At 39.7% G+C, this 17,739-nt stretch overlaps 1 protein-coding gene across 3 annotated transcripts in view; it reads right to left on the bottom strand.

The window, feature by feature from the left end:
* The window catches only part of LOC128371915 (rap guanine nucleotide exchange factor 6-like), a 149,892-nt gene that overhangs the window by 38,715 nt on the left and 93,438 nt on the right, over positions 1 to 17,739 (bottom strand). For all 3 annotated transcript variants that reach the window (XM_053332311.1, XM_053332312.1, XM_053332310.1), the window contains 4 exons: positions 11,259 to 11,390; positions 5,319 to 5,499; positions 3,471 to 3,607; positions 1,410 to 1,568 (listed from right to left, as the gene is read on the bottom strand). In XM_053332311.1, coding sequence (XP_053188286.1) covers positions 1,410 to 1,568; positions 3,471 to 3,607; positions 5,319 to 5,499; positions 11,259 to 11,390 — 609 coding nt within the window. The remainder of the gene's footprint in view (positions 1 to 1,409; positions 1,569 to 3,470; positions 3,608 to 5,318; positions 5,500 to 11,258; positions 11,391 to 17,739) is intronic.

Below are 17,739 nucleotides of genomic sequence, written 5' to 3'. Positions count from 1 at the left end.
CAGAAGAAGCATGACGGCCGATAGGGAGAGGCATGGGAGGGGTAGGTGGATGAAGGAAGGAAGGTTTCTTAAACTAACTAATCCCAAGTAAATAAAAGCTTAATATTAGTACCTATGATGGTCCAAAATCCTCTAAACTAGCATTCTGTGGAAGCATCCTTATCTACAAATCAATACAGGAGCTAAACTGACTTTCTTTTATATCAGACTGGAAAAAAATCGCCAGGACATGACTCTTTACCACCCTACAGCACTGTCTCTTGTTGTGCCTTCCTTGACTAAATCACCAGTTTCTGCATTTGTCACTAAGCCCTACCTCTGCAACTTCCTGTGTTAGCGCAAGTGAGTGAGTGCAATGGAGGAACTGGGCAGTGTGGACATAGGGGCCGTTACCATAAGTAGATGCTCGGCTTAGTTTACCATTAGGTTAACTCATGCACCGCATCTCAGCACTATATTAAGATTGTGTCTCTTTGAGAAAGCCTGTACATGATCTAAGACATGTTATGTAGCATAGGTCTGTGACTCAATTGAAAACCACAGTTCTGTATGTTAATGAAAATATATGACACTTTACTTTGTAATTCTAGCACTGTGAGATAGATTTTGCATGTTAAAATGAAGGAGTGCAAACAATCACAAACATTAACCCAAAAACTATCATTACATTCCCCTATAGATGAATGTGTGGACTTTTAAGACTACTGATAATGTGCTGTGTGCCTGTGTTATTGGCTGGTAAATCTGGGAACATGCCTATCTGTGGGTATATAAAGGAGGAGGAGCTGCATTTCTATGCCCCATGGTCACTTTTGCCTGCTTACAACTCAAATTTTTTGGAGTATTTTAGTTTTTTGGCAGGATTTCAATGCTTACCAAGAAAATTTGTAGATGAGAGATGCCTTTTGTTTCATTCTCTCTTCTCCTTTTTTGTGTTGATATGGAATTATTTTAGTAATGTAACATTGTTCTTTTGAGGTAGTCTTTTTAGTATTGTGGTATTCTTTGGCTTTAGGGCTGGTTGGTTCGGTATTTTGGCCTGGTCTCTCCTTTAAGTCAAACTATTGCTTCAGTATCTGGCAATGAAAGACTGAAAATCTGAACCTGACTCTTCACATTCTTCATCTAGTTTTATGTTCACTTCCTTCTCCCTTTGGGGTTGTAACACTATTGTAAAATCATTGAAATCACAATCAGTTATTTGTAATTATCATTGCACAGCTGTTCTGGTAAGAAAGGCTAAATAAGCTGTAACTGTATCCAATTGCACCTTTACATGCAATTGTCTGATATGTGTCAGTATAAGGAAATACATTTGTTTTCAAGTAAACTGTTAAATGCTAGCATTGATTCTCTTTACTACTACTTATTATCACACAGTCAATTTATTAGTCTTTTTTATGCTTTACCTGGCAGTCGTCTCCTTTGGTGCGAACTTCTCCGTTCATGAATTGCCTGTCCAGTGAGGGTGAGATGCCGAAACTGTTGCCCATACAGAGCGTCTCCACTCTTCCCTCTGGGTGGCTGATCTCCACTGCGCCGTTCAGGATAACATACCAGAGGTCCAACTGCAAACAGGTGCACACAGACATCATCATCAAGATCATTAAACATACAATATCAACAAGGTCTGGAGAAGATCTAATGCCTTATCTTCTCATTACTATCCGTCATCATACAGTATGTGTATATAATGTGTTCGACTCATTAAACAGAACTTCATAGTTTTACCTTCAATCATTGGATTTCAAAGAGCACACTTGACATCATTGTAATGTAATATCTCTGATGTTTCAACAGGATGACTAAGAGCATTTGGAATAAGTGGCACTATCCAAGCAACAGACTTATAATGCTGCATAAGAATGCCTGTTAAAATGGCTTTACATTACGAACTGACATTTGGTATATTGTGAGGATAATGTGTGTTGTGTGAGGTACGAGTACGGAGGTGAAGAGGTATTGTGAGCTGGCAGGCATAATATAACAAGCCATTCATCCTGAGTGTGAGCAGATGGAGGGAGGGTGAATGAGCCCTGAGCTCCCTCCACAACTATAACTGATATTTCCTCTTCATTGCTTTTTTTATTCGCTCACTGCTTCTCACCCAGCAAATCCTCGATTCTCTCAGTGCTCCTCACTTCCTACCCTCATCAGTTTGTCTTTCTTTTAGTTACCCTTCCGGTCAAGCCTTTCACTTTCCATATCTCTAAGCAATTATGAAAAAGTAAGCTAAACGACCACAGATATACTGTATATAAAAATCTATTTTTAAAAAGTTTGCATAAATTTAAGATTTCTCATGGCATTACATGTAGAAAACATTATTTTACAAGTTGAAGTGGCGAGTAAAAGAAACTTTAGCTGCACTTGCACTCCCACCCTTGTTGCATTCCTCTTCTTCCACTTTCTCTTCCTTTCTGACCTCTGAAGCACTTTACCTCAATTTTTACTTCTGTTAGACCACTTTAGACATTTTTATTTTGCTTTCCCTCTCTCACTCACTTAGCAGAGTGGTGTTCAGTAGCGAGCAGAGCCAAGTGCTTCTCTTTGACCTTCAACATGAGTCCACAGAGAGATGGACAGAGTGAAGAAGACCTGTCTGTCACCTGCCTCGACACGGAGAGTATGGAAACGCATACACACGTGCGTATTAATGTAAACGAGTGTGCGCATGCTTTCATATGGTTGATGTGGATTCCGGTCCTCCTTAGGTTGGCGGCTGGCAGCTCAGTGCCATTTATCACCCTGTCGGTTCTAATGTTGCTGTGTGTAACCAAACAGCCATGACAGAGCGCCTGTTTCTCAGGCATGTAACTTAATTCATTAGCAGTGTAGCAGCACAGGTGATTGACGGGGCTTTTACTCTGCGGTGACTTAGCACATACCAGTTTCTATATGTGAATTAGCTTTGGATAGACTGGAAGATGGTGCATTTGTGCACATGGAAACCCAGTGTGTCTGTGTGCTTCTCTCAATTTTGTGCACTATTTCTTGCATATCTTGTCTGCTTCAGGTTTAAGTGCCTTTGTGGAGGTTTTTTGGACGGTTACATCACTTTTTTTGCAGGTTATTGAAACACAAATTTAAAATATTTTCCCTGTAATTATATTAACAACCCTATTAAGAATCAGCAAGCCAACAAACACATCTTGTTTCTGACTGAAGAAAGATAAACAGCAATTTTATTGTCAAGGGAATTCAGTGTAATTGCGTTAATGAAGATAATGACAAACACATTTTACATGTTATAATTACTCTCTAATTAATCTAGGTGAGATATGCACCAAAAGAGGTCAATGACATAAAAACACAATATTTCTAATTACATTCAAAATGTTTTAATTATTCTTAAAGCCTTTAACTGAGAACATAAATTTAAAGACTTTGAGAGACTTTTATGGGGTCCACAGTAACTGCCATACACTTCTGTTAATAATTGTTTGGGTGTGTTATTAGTCCATTCCTACCTCCTGTTTGTCGTGCAGTACAACTGTACCAGCCTGTTCCACCACCTCAAACACCATGACGCTACACAAATCCCTCCGTACAGACATGGTCATGTTGGCGAAGGCAGGCAGCTGGTGCATGAACTCCAGTAGTTGCTCTGTTCGGCACAAAAGATAATGGAGGAGGGCACATTTTAGAAGAGAGAAAAGCAACTAAATAGAGGTGAAACAACGTAAGCTTTTGTGAAACATGAAAAGAGAACACATCGATGTGACTTGTTTATCCACAATGATTCTCAGGTGTGCAGGTAAAACACTCATTGATTTTTCCAAACACAATGGCAGCATTTCTAAAAAAAATAATGGACTGTTAAATGGTTCATATTGCACAGGCTATAGCATAGGCTTTGCTTATACTGTTTTTCATCGTATGTATAGTATGCTGCTGAAGACAGATAATGGCATATCTCAACCGTTTTCATTCATTTACCGGTACTCCAAGTTTATGACCATATTTTTTAATTAAATAAATAATGGTCTTGGTCAGTGTTTAAAGTTTTCATGCCTACTGAGAAAGTTTCACACCCTGTTCCTTCCCCACTGATCTTCTGTCTGCGTCCTCTGCTCTGTGGTTGAGAACAGAGTGACCTGGCTCCAACCTGCACACTGTGCAGCCCAGCTCTGTCACTCCCTTTCATTCCCCCCGCTGCTATCGCCTCACTCATTTCCTCTCTGTCTCTTTCTTACGGCCCTGGGTCAATCACTGTATTTCCAGTATTTTTGAAACTGTTTTAACCACCAGATGGCTGGGAATTTAACAGATGGCAAAAACACAGAGCAAAGAACATTTAGCTCAGTTTAAAATGTATTGATTACTATGAGTGGAAACTTTCCTGACAAAGTAAATGATCAATCTGGTGAGCTAAGCAGATTAACACTCCACCAGAGGAGATTATACACATCTTATCTAAGAGCTCAAGTTTGACTTCAGCAAACTCATAATAACTAACTACTAAGTCTGTAATAGCATCTATTAATCAATTATCAGGCTGTAATCAGATGAGGATGTATTATACCTGTTAGAAATGTGTTAAAGCATTTCCACATTTAACAATGAACTGTAAAGAAGATCTTTGACCATTTACTCGGGAAAAGACTACCAGAGAGTCTCTGGGTGAAACTTTTAATAAAAATTGTTGAATTAAGTTACTTAGCGACATCCTATAGCCACACACGTTTGAAATTTGCAAGGCTGAACTAAAGTGAGCTTTATTAATGAAGAAAACCTGTATTTTATTTATTCAGATATGATGTGAGCCAGCGTTGAACTTGGGTTAGACACACCCTCCCTTCCCTTCATCTCCCTCCCTTTTCCCTCAGTATGAACTGTGAGTCACTGAGCCAGTCAGAGCTGAAGGCCATGAGAAGGCCAGCCTTCCAGCAGGCACACAGCAGGCCGTGCCTTTACAGCTTCTCTCGGCTCTCTGATGTGGTCACCTTCTCCTCCAAGACCCCACTGGGTCCTGCTAATGAGGTCATCTCTGATTGCCTGCTTAAATATACATTGGAAGGGCACTGGTGTTTAGAGACCACTGCGAGGGGTCTTTTTGTGAGAGGGGTGTTTTTATCTCCTCTCTGTGTGCCAACTGAATGATGGATGCTGCTGGTGAAAGCTGTGTCTCATGGACATGCAGTCCAAAAATAGCCCAAGTCCAACAAAGAGGGAGAAATTGACATGAATTGAAGTGCAAGTGTGTGTCATTAAAGACGAGCAAGAAATAATTATCTTTTCATGCAATTTGAAATGTGTTTTTACGAACTGAAATAGACATAAAGAGACAGGAACAGACAGCTTAGATTTAGACTGACCGATGTCATCGTCATTGCGGTCTGCTGGGTCTTTTTCAAGACACTCTCGGACCAGGTCTCGGCCCAGAAGAGTGTCCGAAGCTCTCTCAAGGTCCTCATCCTCCTCCTCCTCTTCCTCGCTGTCCACCGCAGCCTCCGGAAGTCCAGACAGGTCCACATCTCCTAGCTCGCTCTCTGTGGCCTGGAGTGGAATAGACAAGTAAGCAACATGGTTGGTAACAGTGTGAGGAAGGAAGTAGCTTAAAGAAATAATTCCCTTTCTTATGTATAGAAAAAATGGAAAAATCTGCATCTTATAGAGTTTCATAAAATATTATAATTTTAGATTGGGTCTCATTTGCCTTAGGGTTAAACCTGCTTAACTCAAAAGGAACTATTTGAAGCTTCAATTCCAGTAATAATGTGACCTAGAAATTAATATTGGAGTAGTGATGTGTACCATGACAAGAAGGTTGGCAGGCCCTGAAACAGTGTCCTAGTGTGAGTTCTTCACTGTGGTATTCTGGCAGCAACACTTTTATGACATGACTGATATTTCAAATAACACTAAAAGTGAGTTTAAGAGTATTCTGTACCATTAAAAGACATTTGCAGAATTGGCCCATAGTGACCAATTCCCATTTTATTACAGAGATATGAAAAGGACACATAATGAGATAGGCAGCTGGTTTTACTCATAGTGGGAAGTCAAGTGTTATATATCTCTCACACTGACTGAATAAATATCTGGTAAAAATCTGAAGTAATTAAATACCTCCTTTAACTTCACAGCTCTATTCCACATACCCTTTTATTTCATGAGGTTTATCAATAATGTATCATCTGCACAAAACATGAAGAATAACCTTGGAATAAGCAGCTGTACCTGTGATGCTGAGCTTAAACCCCAACACCAAGCCCCCAAACTAGAAAACAGAGTAGAATGGCCAAATATTTAAATCCAGCAGTAATAATTCATTTCACCCCCATATTTCCCCCCGTGCAGTGCAGACAGATGGTTGGCAGGATATGGTTTTAGGGGGCATAGGGGCTTTTGGGTCAGTTGGGAATTGAACCATCAACCTAGAGGTGAAAAGAGGAGCTCTCTAGTGGTGTTGGCAGCATTGCAATGCCATCTGTTCACTCTAGCAGGTAGGCCTAAAAACAAAGAGAATTGTTTAGCCAAAATTAACCTGTTTAAAAAAAAAAAAATCAGATAAATCTTTATTTAATTATTTTTGCGAAGGAAAGTTTATGCTGCAAATTTATGGTTTAGGTTTCACAAGGGCAAATAATTGTTGAATATTAGGAATGTACACAGAGATTTGGTGCCCTTGTTGGAGGAGCACAGGTGGTACTGGACCTTGGATCTTTTTTACAGCAGTATCTGTACTATCCTGTAGGTATCAAGTGTACCTACAGTGTGGTAGTATATGATTGAATATAGTAGGAAAGTTTTGGTTTCAATGTATTAGCTTTTGTAGCCGTTGGGGGAAAAACTGTATTTCTTGCCCTTCACTACAGGACAGTCTCCCTCAACCGACAATGTAATCAAGCTGCTGGTTTTTATAGTGATTTGATTCACAGCCAAAAAGGTTAGATAGGTTTCTCTGAGGCAAGGGGATTAAGCTAACAGTCCATCCCGAGTTCAAGCGCAGGTCCACTCTTGTTTTCATAAATTAGGTTGGACAAGGTATTTAGAGGACTTTTAAAAACATACCAGCTGCTCAGTTCTGCTCTACACCAGATGCAATCAATTTGGCCTAATAGATGAGAAAAGATGTGACAGAACGAAATCCTCCGTCTAAAATAAAAATCTCAACCTTGATTTAATTTTTTTGGCTAATGCTGTTTTGTAATGACACTGATAACATATGACTGACATAATAAACAGTCAGAGAGTTAGACAGTACAACCTGTAATGATTTAACAAACTGGATCCTTTCTGCCAGAAACTGCACAAAAAAAACAGCCCTTAGAGGAATCACAAGGATAAAATCTTCATACTTAGGTAACATTTCAATAATAGCTGTCCTTCATGATGTTCTTACACATATTTTTTCTTTTTGCTGTCACTTCTGTCACCTCTGATTTATTGCTTCTTGGAGGAAATTGGTCTCATGCTGTCATGAGGCCAGCGAACATTGTGCAGAACAAGACAAAGGCCAAAGGTGTATCTTCTTGTTCTTTTTAGTCAATATAGATCACAATAACAAGAGAACAAACACCATATTAACAACAACATCAAACACTGTCAGACTGTGTATTGAGGTTGTGGGAAAGGACACTGATACGATCATAAAACAGTAACATTTTGCTTTATCTTCACTCTTCACCGACATTTCTTTTTTTTTTTTTTTTTGTTTTTTCCTCATTCAGTATGCAGGATGTGCCTCTTCAGTTCAACTCCCAAAACAAGTTTGAGCCAGGGGGACATTTCTGAGAGACGAGGGACATCGCATCAGCCTATACTGTCCTACCCACCAACACATTTTGACATTGCTGCGACAGACAGAATAGGAACAGAGACAGAAAAGAGAAAAATAGAGAGATGATACAGTAGAGAGAAGCCAAAAGAAAGGAGGAAAAGATGCAAAGAAATTAATGTAATGTAATGTGGGAGGGACAGAGAATAATAAGAGAATAGAGGGTGACTGACACAAGAGGGGTGTAAAGGAGGTAAAAGGCACAAGGGAAGAATAAGAGGAAAGAAAGTTTAAAAGTTGGGAAGATGGACGGTGGGGAGAAATAATGAGTGGGAGAAACCCACAGCAGAAAAAAAAACAGTTGATTTGACAGCTTTAGGATCATGGCTGAGTGGTGGGTCAGCGCTTTAAGACAGCAGTAAACAAACAGAGGGCCGGGTCAGTGACGAGCTGATGGGATCAGATCCATGTGATATATATCTAATCTCAGGATGAAGAGATCAGGTCTCTGTGTTAAACGTCTGACCCAGGTTGACCTGACTCACATCAATCTGTGAACACATTGCAGGCGGGCTGGATGAGGGAGGACAGGTTGTGGTGGATAGTATGACGGGTCGGAGATAAGGAGGTTAAAATATCTGAATGATCCCTGCTTAATCTTTTTTTCTAGTGGGAGCATAGATGACTGTGAAAGTTTACTGACAATGACTAATAGACTCCATAATTAATCAGCTCTCTGGGCTATTATATTTGAGGTAACTACTTTATGATATTCTTTGTCCTTATCCCACCTCACCATCACTATAACAACCACCTGAGACACTGAGGGATATGTGCGGATAATTTGTTCAGGGCAATAAACAGTTGAAATGTGGTTGTCCTTATTTAATAAATGATCTCACCAAGGCTTTGAGTGTAATTAATGAAAAGTGACACTGCTAAAAATTCCATGTTTGGGCTCAGGAAAATTGTCCCGGTGTAAAGGAACAAAATACAAGACAGGGAAGTGAACATTTATACAGATTGCTACTGCAAGTACTTTGTCACTGCCAACTGACCACTGCTGCAGAGGAAACTGGGTCTGAAATGTAATGTCTGGGAAAAGTAGGTGTAAATCTGTTGCACTGTTTTATCAGACACACACACAGAGGGAGGAAGAGACAGACGCCAGGTTAAGACAGCAACAGAGACAACGAAAAGGACAAAAACAGTCAGACCAGATAATCCAGGACAAACACAAGACAACAGAGCAACAAAGCAACAGTCCATCTGAGGCCTCCTATATTTGACAATTTCTCACAGCAGATTCCAGTCCAGATGTTTTATACTATAACATTTAACCTTATTCTTTCTGGATGGGTATACACTCGTTTCTCTTCAAACTAATATTCCAGGTTCACAGGCAGAGACTTTCTCTTTCGCTGGGCTCAGTTACATCTTTAGTGGTGGCAAACACTCTGCTCAGTTGAGAAATTGCAGTGATGCTCTGACTGTATTTTGTAGCAGATTATGTGAATATCTCCCACTGCCTCACTTGTGCATTTCCCAGTTTTATCTCTTTTCCATGTTACTTTCTCCTCATTTTTTAAGTTTTGTTTGGGGAAATATATCAAGTATACAATGTAATCATGAGATGGACTATGAGAAGAGACTGCAGGCTCCAAAGTAGCTGGCATGGTAGCTGGTGTTAGTAAAAAGAAAACTCTACCTATAATTGTTGTTGGTATTTCTCATCCTTGAGTTATCAAAAAGATTAAAATAACATCTAAAATATATCAACCTACTGAGATTCAGGACATTAGCATTACCAACATTCTCTACTGAAACCAACCTGCTCATTAGTTTTACTGCCAGCAGAGTCCATTGATCATAGCAGCTCATCAACTTGTTGTAACTAGCTCATTAGGTTGTAGCTAATGTACCTCACAGGTCCAATTGATGAATGCTAACAATGCTAACAAGCTGGTGTCAAAACAGCCCCATCTTCCCATTCACACACACACACACACACACACACACACACACACACACACACACACACACACACACACACACACACACACACACACAGGTTGTGGAAAGGAGCAGCAAATTAAAATATTTTCACACCCTGCAGAGAGGAGTCAAGGCTGAGAGGTAATATTGAAAGCTTCTCAGATTTATTACAACTTCCAGTGTACAGAGAGGAGATTAGGCGAGCTAAGGGATTAAACTGACGAGATGACAGGCTTGTCATGTACCCTTTTATGGATTATTGATTTGCAGCCATTAAAATACCCCACACTCAAGAGAGGCATTTAATTCCAAAGCACACTGAGCTATTGAATACTCAGAAATGTCACGTAAAGGTGAAGCTTAGAAAGGAGCTGAGAGTAAAATATTATGACCTCACTGGTACAGCAATCATACTTTTAAATTTGCATTTAACATTTTACAGTTTTTGCATTAGGTTGAGTGATTGCGATGATTTGCTGATATTAAAAGCAATCATCAGAACGGAGAGCATGCATCAAAGACACAAAAAAACAACTGATTTTAAATAATTCATCTACTTAAAAAAGAGACAATCAACAGTTTCAAATGTGTAACGCCAGAAATTGGATTGCAGGACGGAGACTAAATGGGACAAATAGTCTCCTACAGGTGTCCAATGAAGACAGTAAGTCCAATGCCCAAGGACTACTTATAGTAACTGTTTCAGGATACCTAAATCTAACACAACACCCTGCTACACTTATATTCTTACAGTTCCTATACCTGTAGAAAGGGTTTAGACAGAGCTTGAATGGTGAGGTTCATTTCCTACATGTGACCTTTCCTCCACAGCAGGAAGTGCAGAAGGGGACCAATCGCCAGGATGCACAACAATAATTAGCCTGATCCCAAGGAGTACGAGGAGGGAGGGTAGAGGGTGACACATGTGCTGCAGGTACACGGACAGAATTGGAGCACATCAAGCTGGAGAGAATCCACCATCAGTAAAATACTTCTGCTACAGAGCAGATGCTGTCGCAGTGTGATGGTGGAAGAGCAACAGCAGAAAGGTGTGTGTATGTGTGTGTGTGTGTGTGTGTGGGGGGGGGGGGGGGAGTTGGTTACTGGATTGGACAGATTTCATTATTTTACTTTAATAATGTAATAAAGGTGGCAGAGAAGAGAAAAACTTCTGTTTCATTCACCAAAGACTTTCCTTCTTTTTTTCTTTTTCTTTTTTTTACAATGACAGTAAAAAGAGGAGGATAGACTACTACAGCTATAGATATTGCACAATGATAGTATTATTAATAGACTCTGCTTAAAATATGCTAAACAAAACCTTAATAGTTAACTTAAAAAAGAGGTTTCATAGCACTGAAGCTTTAGAAGAGCATCAGTAGGTTATGATTTTATGTTTTGTGTCATTGCTTCAACTATATACAGAACATCTTGAAGAGGGGTTTATCAGATGTGGGTGTGGTCTTGAAAAAAGGAACATTAAAAAAAAGACACAACTAAAAAAAGAGGATATTATATAAACAAGAAATGCGGTACCCACCTGGTAAATATCTGATAGGCTGCTGCTCCCCGAGTCGCTGGCGATGCTGCATCCTGATTGGCTTGGAGGCATGTGCATCACCTGCTGGTGGGCGTGGTCTGTTAGGTGCATCTTATTGAGGTCAGCAGGAAGCTGTGCAGACAGACAGGAAGTAGCAGAGAGATAGAGGGAGAGACACAGAGAAGACAGAGAGGATATGAGTTCAACCGAGGCAAACATACACATATGCAGACACACACACACACACACACACACACACACGCACACACGCACACACACACACACACACGCAGACACATTTTCATCAGCCTGAGAGCCAAAGCTGGTTTGGCACTGTTTCACATGCTATACTCCCACAATAATGAACGTATACAGAATGAAGCTGAAGACACTTCATATGGTTGTAAATTATAATCCAGGTTTAGAGGCTGATGTGATTTCTGACAGACAGCAGAGGGTGGAATATTTTTGAAGTGACCTTAACAAAACGATGAAACAGTAAATTCTGGCAGTGGCTGTCTTATGAGACAGGCGTTTTTATGCTGAAAGCGTGCCTTGTCAGTTACTTGTGCACACTGTATACACACACACACACACACACACACCATCCATTACATTAGACACAAGAGCACTCTTACAAAGAAATATCCAAAGACAATTAACAAACAAACATACTGCATATACACCCACACTTCAACTGGCATTATAGCAATTAAATAAGCAAATAGGCCATTTCAGGCAGGCCACAAAAAAACTACATTCCTTACACAAATCTGCTCGTTGCAGTCAGTTCATTTCAGTCAATTTACACAAAGCATGTTTTTTTGTTGTCTTGTTTTTTCTGAATATTGCATATTTTAAAAATCCAACGTGCAAACACCAATTTTTCAGCACCATAGAGAAAGAGAGAGATAGCAGGAAGGCCCCTGAGTATTACTTATTGTTTTTAAATGATTACATGTGTGCATCCCAGTTGTTCAAGTATTGAATTCACAATGTAGCAAAGAAGCACAGTTTCATCCCCAGTTTGTGAGACTATAGACTCTAACTTCTCCTGATTAACAGACTGCTTTAGGGCATCATTTAATTGACCTCATATAAATTATTGGTAAAGGAAATCATAGTGCCACCACCACCACCACCAGAAAGATTTACATGGAGTGCATACAAAGGAACCCCCACATACACATGGCAGGAGAAATATTGTTACACAGCATAGAAAAGGCTCATCTTAATCCACCAATAGCCAAAAACTCTATGCTGCTTCTTAGTAGATTGACATATGCAACACTGAATTGTACAGAAACTCTACAAAGCTAGACACAAAGCTGACTGTGTCAACACTCAATGAAGTACAAGTAACAAGGCATTACTGTACAAGTCTAAGTTTTATGGACAGGTTCTTCCACTGCATCCATACAGGATAGATGAGGATGAAAGGATAACCAAATTAGGTACTACTACACATGTTGCACTGCAAAGAGTACAAGAGTGTTTGAGTATGTTAAAAAAAAAGGACTTCCTATAAAGTGAGACGGTGAGGTTTCATCTCTTTGTACTGGGCAGGTGGACAAATGTACCAGTCTTGGTGCCCCCTCTGCTCCAGAAGAAAGCCAAACCTCTAATTCTCAAGTCTTACCAGTTTGATTCTGGGCAGTGTCAGGGTGAGAGAAGATGTCCTCCTGCGACAACGGGCAAACCTACAGCACACCTCCTCCATCGCCGACCGCCCAAACACACCCATACACACGCAACACCAACCGCTGTACATGCGAAGACACACCAAGCAAAACTGAACCACAGAAGCTAGCTGAAGGCTGCGATGAACCACGGTGCCAACATGCAATATTAAACACGTTGAGTCTGGGGGTGCTGCCCCCTCAGTACTCTACTCTAATAGGCCTGTTGTACAGTAAGACCCCATGAGCACTTAACTCCCCCACTCTTTAAACCCACAGGGAAACACAGTAGTGAGGGGTGGAGTTTAAGAAGTTCAGTGGCTTGTTCTTAATGTGTGGCATAATTAATGGGTACTGCTCTCAATGTATATAAATGTAGGTTTATTTGAATCTATGCTGAACTTAGAAATCATTAGGAGCTGATTCCCTATTTACAATATAGTGCACACCATCTACCACCTATGGACCAGATAATGCCCTGAAAATGATGATTACTATTACATTATTTTATGTTAAAGCAACATTTGTGTCCGTTTATACACAGCTGCCTCTTTCCAAGAACCAGATACGAGAGAATGGGCGCAAGTCTATGTGAAGATGTATTATCAGTGAATAATGCACTAATTATTTAACTTAAGATAAACTGTACAGCGCATTCTGTTTCGACTCGGGGGGCAACTAATGATTATTTTCATTAGTGAATAATCTGATGATTGTTTTCTCAATGAATCATTTAGTCGTTTGGTCCATAAAATGTCAGAAAATGATGAAAAACATTGATTGCATTTTCCAAAGCCCAAGGTGACATCCTGAAATGTCTTCTTTTGTCCTGACTAATAGTCCCCAACGCTAATATATTCAGTCTACTATCAAAGAAAGCTTTGGAAATGTTTTCTGTGACTGTGAAAAATAATTTATCAAAATTGTTGCCAATGTTATTTTGGTCAATCATTGCAGCTCTAGTTTGGACCAAACTGTGGACGTGTGAGGAAATCAACACATTTAAGTGATTCATTGTAGATTTATTTTGACTGATGAATTATATTATATAGTTAAATATCGGATTTTGTTCAGTTCCTTAGCTTTTCATACAGATTAAAACAGATTCACAGATGCACTGAATTTGATGACCAAGTTCCAGTTTAGCAAACTCCAATTATCAATGCATCTGCTGCTTTTTATCTCTATCACAAACATGTCTATATTAATGTAGCTTGTGTTCTGCTCTGTCAACCACATACCAAAATAATCATGCTATTAGCAACACTTAAATAGTAACTTTCTAATTTCAAAGTGTGCTACTGTAACATCCGCACACACACATACACACACACACATACACACACACACACACACACACACACACACACACACACACATCTGCACAAACACACAATCGCACACACACACACAATGACTGGAAGAGTATTTAAGAGAACTGAATTTCCTATAAGGTACCGCAGTGCAATGCATTGTGTGCTTCACTTATTGAACTGCAGGCAGCTACTAGCACTAGACTGTTTGTGTTATTGACTCAAACACACAATCATGCACTGGTAGATTTCTCTACCCTCAGTCCCTGTTGATCAACACACTTCACTACTAGTTTGTTGTGTCTGTGTGTGAATAAGAGGAGACAGAAAAAGTGAGCAGGAGGGGGGACAGAGAATGATTGCTAATTTCATCACAGGTAAATACTTATTGATTTCTGTGTGATGGAGCAGTCATCAGTCAGTGATGATGAAGCTCTCACCCTGGCTGCATCCTTTTAATACATTCACTCGGAGCCACATAGGCATGCCAGAAACTAATGTGTCAAACTGCTGAGCAAATCAGTACTTGGGGGGGAGGGGGAGAGGGAGGGGGGGCTTCTGTGAACACAACCACAGAGGATATTGGAAGGAGAAAAACATGAGCCATTGGACAGACCTTCATCTTATCAAGCTTCTAGATGTGTGAAAACTTTGATCAAACAAGTTGAGATTGCAAAAACTTTGGAATTTCTGAAGTAAACAGTAAATGTATCCTCACAAACAGTAAACAGTACATCTTTATAATATTGCAGGACATTTTTGCAAGGTAAAGTATATTAGAATATTTAGAATAGAGCCGTAACAATTAGTGGATCAATCAAATAGTAAATTAGCATAAAATGAATCTGCAGCTATTTTGATAACTGAATACATGTGGTAGCTATTTAAGCAAAACTACCAATTATTAAGTCATTGTAGTTCCTCAAATATGATAATTTGACCATTTTCTGTGTCAGACATGTTAGTAAACTGAATATCTTTGGATTTTAGACAGCTGATCAGACAAACCAAGACATCTAAATACATCACCTAGAGTTTTTTTCCTCCATTTTCTGACATTTTATAGACAAGACATTTAATAGACTGGTAAAGAAAGCAACAAGCAGATAAATCAATAATGAAATCGTTATTTAGTCAAGGGGTTATCAATATTCTTTCAGCTTAAGGTGATAACTAGAATTTGGTTACAGCGAGGAAAGGGTTACAGTCAGGGAATTTAGTGGTGAGGTTTAATGTCTGTTTGATGCTGTTTTAGTGGATAAACACAAGTGTCATTAAACTAATCCACCATAATAACCTGACTGTTAGTGGAATCTGTTCTGTTGTGGCTGATGTTGAGATTTGATAATCCGAGCGCTCTAATAGAGATCTGTAAAGGAAACAGGGCATTTAAGAATTTAAACAGCCAGTTGTTGTGACATTGTACTCGCAGCTAACTCACTGCCCTGATGAGACTGATGGCACATTTTTTTTTGTGATTTGTAATTCTAATTATTTTTCCAATTTGGCCCACACCTTGTGAAATAGATATGAATGTGGGTTTAGTCAGTAGTGGCAGTACAGATACATCAGTTTGGCTCTTCTTGGCATTCCTGCTTCATGATAACTATGCATCTGAAAACCACTGTATTATCACTGGCACGGTCCGAAATCCAGAAATCCTCCTTTTAAAAAGCTCTGAATCAGTCTGTGGTTCCTCTCTGGATGATCCAATTATACTATTTTATCATCTGTTATTTGGTTTATGCTCAGTTTGTTGGAATTATTTCCTAATTGAGAAGACGAGTCAACATTAAGGAATTTCCCAAATGGCAAAACATGCTAGAGATGTGTGTGTGTGAGTGTATGTGTGTGTTTTGGATGTTCCAGGGAACGACAGAGGGTAAGTACAGAGAGGAAGAGTTCATCTGTTTGTATATGTGTGTGTGTGTGTGTGTGTGTGTGTGTGTGTGTGTGTGTGTGTGTGTGTGTGTGTGTGTGTGTGTGTGTGTGTGTGTGTGTGTGTGTGTGTGTGTGAGAGAGAGAAGGAAGGGATGGATGGATGGATGGAAGTGTGTGGGGGGGATGAATAATTGTGGTGGTCTCGTGGCTCCTATTCACACCACAGACTTAATCCTGCTCTAATCCCCCCTCTTTCCCTCTCCCAGCGGGGCCGGAGCCAGGCAGGGGGGGGTGAGGGGGGGTCTCCCATTCTCCTCATTTATTAAGGATGAGAGTTGGGAAGATTAAATATAAATGTGTGAGGTTCCTTCAGCTGTACACTTCTATCATGTCAACACAGAGGCACAATCATGAAGGACCAAGCAGACAGAGCCGAGCTTTCACAACAACCATCATTTACAGAGTCTGATTAAGACCTGAGAAATTATCTAGTATAATAAGAGCGAGAAATGATTCAATTCAAGTATGATGGGGGTAAAAATTCATAAGGAACCAGGCCTGGAGCTGTCACAACATCCAAGTTACCTAGATTGGTCGCTTATAAATGAATAATTGGCTAATGTCATGAACACATAACACAACTGGTAGAGTTGGGCAACATACTGTGATATGAACTATACAGATAATCTTTTTTGTAATGTCACTGTGTGTTTGTAATAGCAGCTTCAGTGAGGTGTGTACAGTAGACTCATGTGTTCATTCAGTAATGATAAAATCACCCACCGAGACTTTTTAAAGACATTGTGGTTAGAAAATGAAAATAGACTATATCTGAATTAAAGCCAGAGAATAACAGTTTGACCAAAAGATTATACTGAATCTGATATCTGATTAGTGTATTTTCAACTGAACATACCTAATATTGTCCAAGACCAATAAGCAAACATAATGTCACAGACGTCATAGCAGTTTTCCATCCCATTCCAAAAATATGGAAACTCCCCTGTACCCATCCATCAGATAAGAAGAAAAGCACCTTAACCTACATACAAATGGCCATTATGCAAACATTATGACTACATTCATCTTTCTGTAGACCTATATGGTTCCCTGAGAGCACAAAAAGCCAGTCACAACATATTAGGACGATATCTTCTTTGTTCCTTCTTGTATAAAACCTAACTCTGTTACACTTATTGCGTCCAATTTCAACAATGAGATTAACTAGCCTTGAGTCTGAGTGCTCTGCTCCTCCTTCTTTCCCAGTGATAAAATGGACTATAAAGCCCAGACTGGCCATTTGGCATCACAGACAAGAGACTGGGTTTCCCAAAAGGCATTTTAGAGCTGGGATAATCTTTGCTACACTGCAGGTCAATGCGTAGAGAGTTGTTCTGGTGCCCCAAATGGTTTTTGGAAACCTTCAAGACGTTAATGGATGAGGCCTGGTCTGTAAAGCATAATAGTCAGGTATTGGTTGGTTAATGGTCTCAGAGGGAGGAACATCATTAAAACACAACACATTGTTTAGGCATAGGCTTCATTAGGATGCAAAGATAGCATTTAATGGCTTAGTGGCAGGGCACACCTGAGACTGCTCTAATCAAA

Source organism: Scomber japonicus, chromosome 13, assembly GCF_027409825.1.
Source record: "Scomber japonicus isolate fScoJap1 chromosome 13, fScoJap1.pri, whole genome shotgun sequence".
Classification (NCBI taxonomy): domain Eukaryota; kingdom Metazoa; phylum Chordata; class Actinopteri; order Scombriformes; family Scombridae; genus Scomber; species Scomber japonicus.
This window is presented reverse-complemented; position numbering and strand designations above follow the sequence as displayed.